At 46.4% G+C, this 2,486-nt stretch overlaps 1 protein-coding gene across 1 annotated transcript; it reads left to right on the forward strand.

Annotated features, from left to right (window-relative positions):
• Nucleotides 1-957: 957 nt before the first annotated feature.
• LOC124683323 (aquaporin NIP3-3-like) lies at nt 958-2,078 on the forward strand. The gene is made up of 4 exons (XM_047217865.1): nt 958-1,128; nt 1,221-1,646; nt 1,754-1,815; nt 1,931-2,078. The coding sequence occupies exons 1-4, from the start codon at nt 958-960 to the stop codon at nt 2,076-2,078; spliced, it is 807 nt and encodes a 268-aa protein (XP_047073821.1).
• The last annotated feature ends 408 nt before the right edge of the window (nt 2,079-2,486 follow it).

Genomic DNA, 2,486 nt, shown 5'->3' on the forward strand with positions numbered 1-2,486 from the left:
TGTTGCTCGAACTGGAGTGTATGTTGCGGACTTGCAGTTAAGTTGCAGTTACAAAAAGAGAAGTGCATCTGAAGGATGCCATCTGAATTCATGATCATGTGGCAAGTTGGATTAATCAATGACTATCGTGGCAATATATGTTTCTTCCAGCCAAATTAACTGAAGTGATTAATTTACCGGTCGCTGCTCAAATGCTAGGACCTAGCACCTGATGCTCTGATGTTCTGCTCACACTTGTTAGGCCGGCTCGAGTCCACCAATCTTTGTCTCAACATGTGTGAACATTTTTGTACGAGCGACAAAAGAAATGGTCAAACACTGAAAAGCGAACACATGTCATACATGGTGAAAAAGTGGAAAGATGATTGTAACAGGCTATATCTGGTTAGCTTCATCCTGGCCGGCACTGCATGTTTTCAGTGTAATAGCCATGCAAATAGGACATCCAAAATCTGTCCGTCCCGTCTGTTCGTTATATAAGAGCAATATATAAATCTTACAGTAAGAGATTTAAATGATTCGCCATAAATGTGAAAACGTCCCCTCAGAACCATGCATAATAATCTCATCAGAAACATGACAATTCAGACATCAATCATCAGGAGAAGCAGTGAGCCAGTGACCAAGTAAAACGAGAACGGGCATGCCACTGTGCCAGCCATCGACAAGGACATTAGTAATAAACTAATAGTGCCATAATCGGCTAACATTTTCAATTGATTCAATCATCGGCTAGTGATTTGCAGGTAAGCAGATGTCTTTTCGTAGTTTGGACAAGCACCGTGCCCGCCAAAATCTATGCTAATTAATCAAGATCAAATTGATCTGGGCTCTATATATATGCACCTCTCAAAGGAGCATTCAGATTCAACTGAACAATCTTTTTAGCTAGATTGCTAGGTAGATTTTCCTTGTAGATTAGAACTTCGGAGGATGGATGAGAGTAGGAGTGTCAGCATGGATTTTTCAGTGAGCATCCCGGCAGCTTCCGCCATGGAAACCACCACCATGGTGCCCCTAAAGTCGCCTTCCTTCAAGGTCGTGCCAGTACTGCACGATGAGATGGCCAAGCAATCCGACCACTCTATCCTCAGCGCCAAGACGGCGGCGGTTCTCCTCGTTAAGAAGGTGTTTATATTTTGATGCCAGCGTTAATTTCTCCACGAACTAGTACTACTACTTGAGCATTAGCTCACCGTGAGATTTTATTGATTTTGAAGGCATTGGCCGAGTTCTTGGGCACATTCCTGCTCATCTTCACCCTGCTGTCGGCGCTGATCATGAACGCCACGCACGACGGCGCATTGGGCCTGGTGGGTGTGGCGGCAACGGCGGGGCTGGCGATTATGGTGATCGTGGCGTCGCTGATCCACGTGTCCGGGGCTCACCTGAACCCGGCGGTAAGCATCTCCATGGCCGTGTTTGGCTACCTCCCACGTGCCCACCTCGCACCCTACATGGCGGCGCAGTTCCTGGGCTCGATCGCCGCCTCCTTCCTGGCCAACGCGATCTACCACCCAGAGAACCCAGGCGCCATCGTCGCCACCGTGCCCACACTCGGCACCACGGAGACATTCCTCGTCGAGTTCGTGATCACATTCGTCCTCCTCTTCGTCATCGTCGCCCTCATCGTCGATCCCAAAGCGGTAAGACGAACCCTCATCCATCGATGATCTTGCAATGCTGAAGTACACGTCTACACGAGTATTTCATCCATCAGCTTAATTAGACGACCTCATTATTGGTTCTTTAGGTGAAGGAGCTGGTAGCAGTGGCAGCTGGTGCAGTGGTGATGATGAACGCCCTTAGCGCTGCGTAAGTCAAATCAATCCATCCACTATTTTTAATTTCGTTCCACGTATATATGATTCCAATTGGCATGTATTGGTTAAGTAACATTCTGACTGCATGCACGTATGTATGTGAGCAGTCAGTCAACGGGAGCGTCCATGAATCCGGCGAGGACGCTGGGGACAGCGATCGCCACGGGGACATACACCAAGATCTGGATCTACATGGTGGCACCGCCGCTCGGCGCCATTGCCGGAACCGGGGCTTACATTGCACTCAAGCACTGATGCCTACACGCATGGTTGCACAAAGTGTTAGGATGACAGTCCAGAAGAGAATGTTATTAGAACTGTTAAGAATTTGCACCAGCAACCAAGGGAACTCCATTTTCCCCAGCCAAGTATTCCTCCTGTTGAAGTATGATTTGTACTAGTACTTGTTAGGATTGATCAGTGCTTGCTTGTTGCACTGATGGTAGATACATGGTTGCACAAGTGTTAGGATGACACTTCAAAAGAGAATGTTATCAGGTTTGAAATATTATACTCCCTCCGACCCAAATTAATTGACACAGCTTTATACTATGTCAAGTACAAGTGTACTGTCGAGAGAGTACACAAAATTGTTTTTGAAACAAGAGAAAATCCTTGTATTTTCATTAAGTACATTGAGAATTTTAAAGTTGATTTATGAAA

The sequence above is a fragment of the Lolium rigidum genome, chromosome 1 (assembly GCF_022539505.1).
Source record: "Lolium rigidum isolate FL_2022 chromosome 1, APGP_CSIRO_Lrig_0.1, whole genome shotgun sequence".
Taxonomy (NCBI): Eukaryota; Viridiplantae; Streptophyta; class Magnoliopsida; order Poales; family Poaceae; genus Lolium; species Lolium rigidum.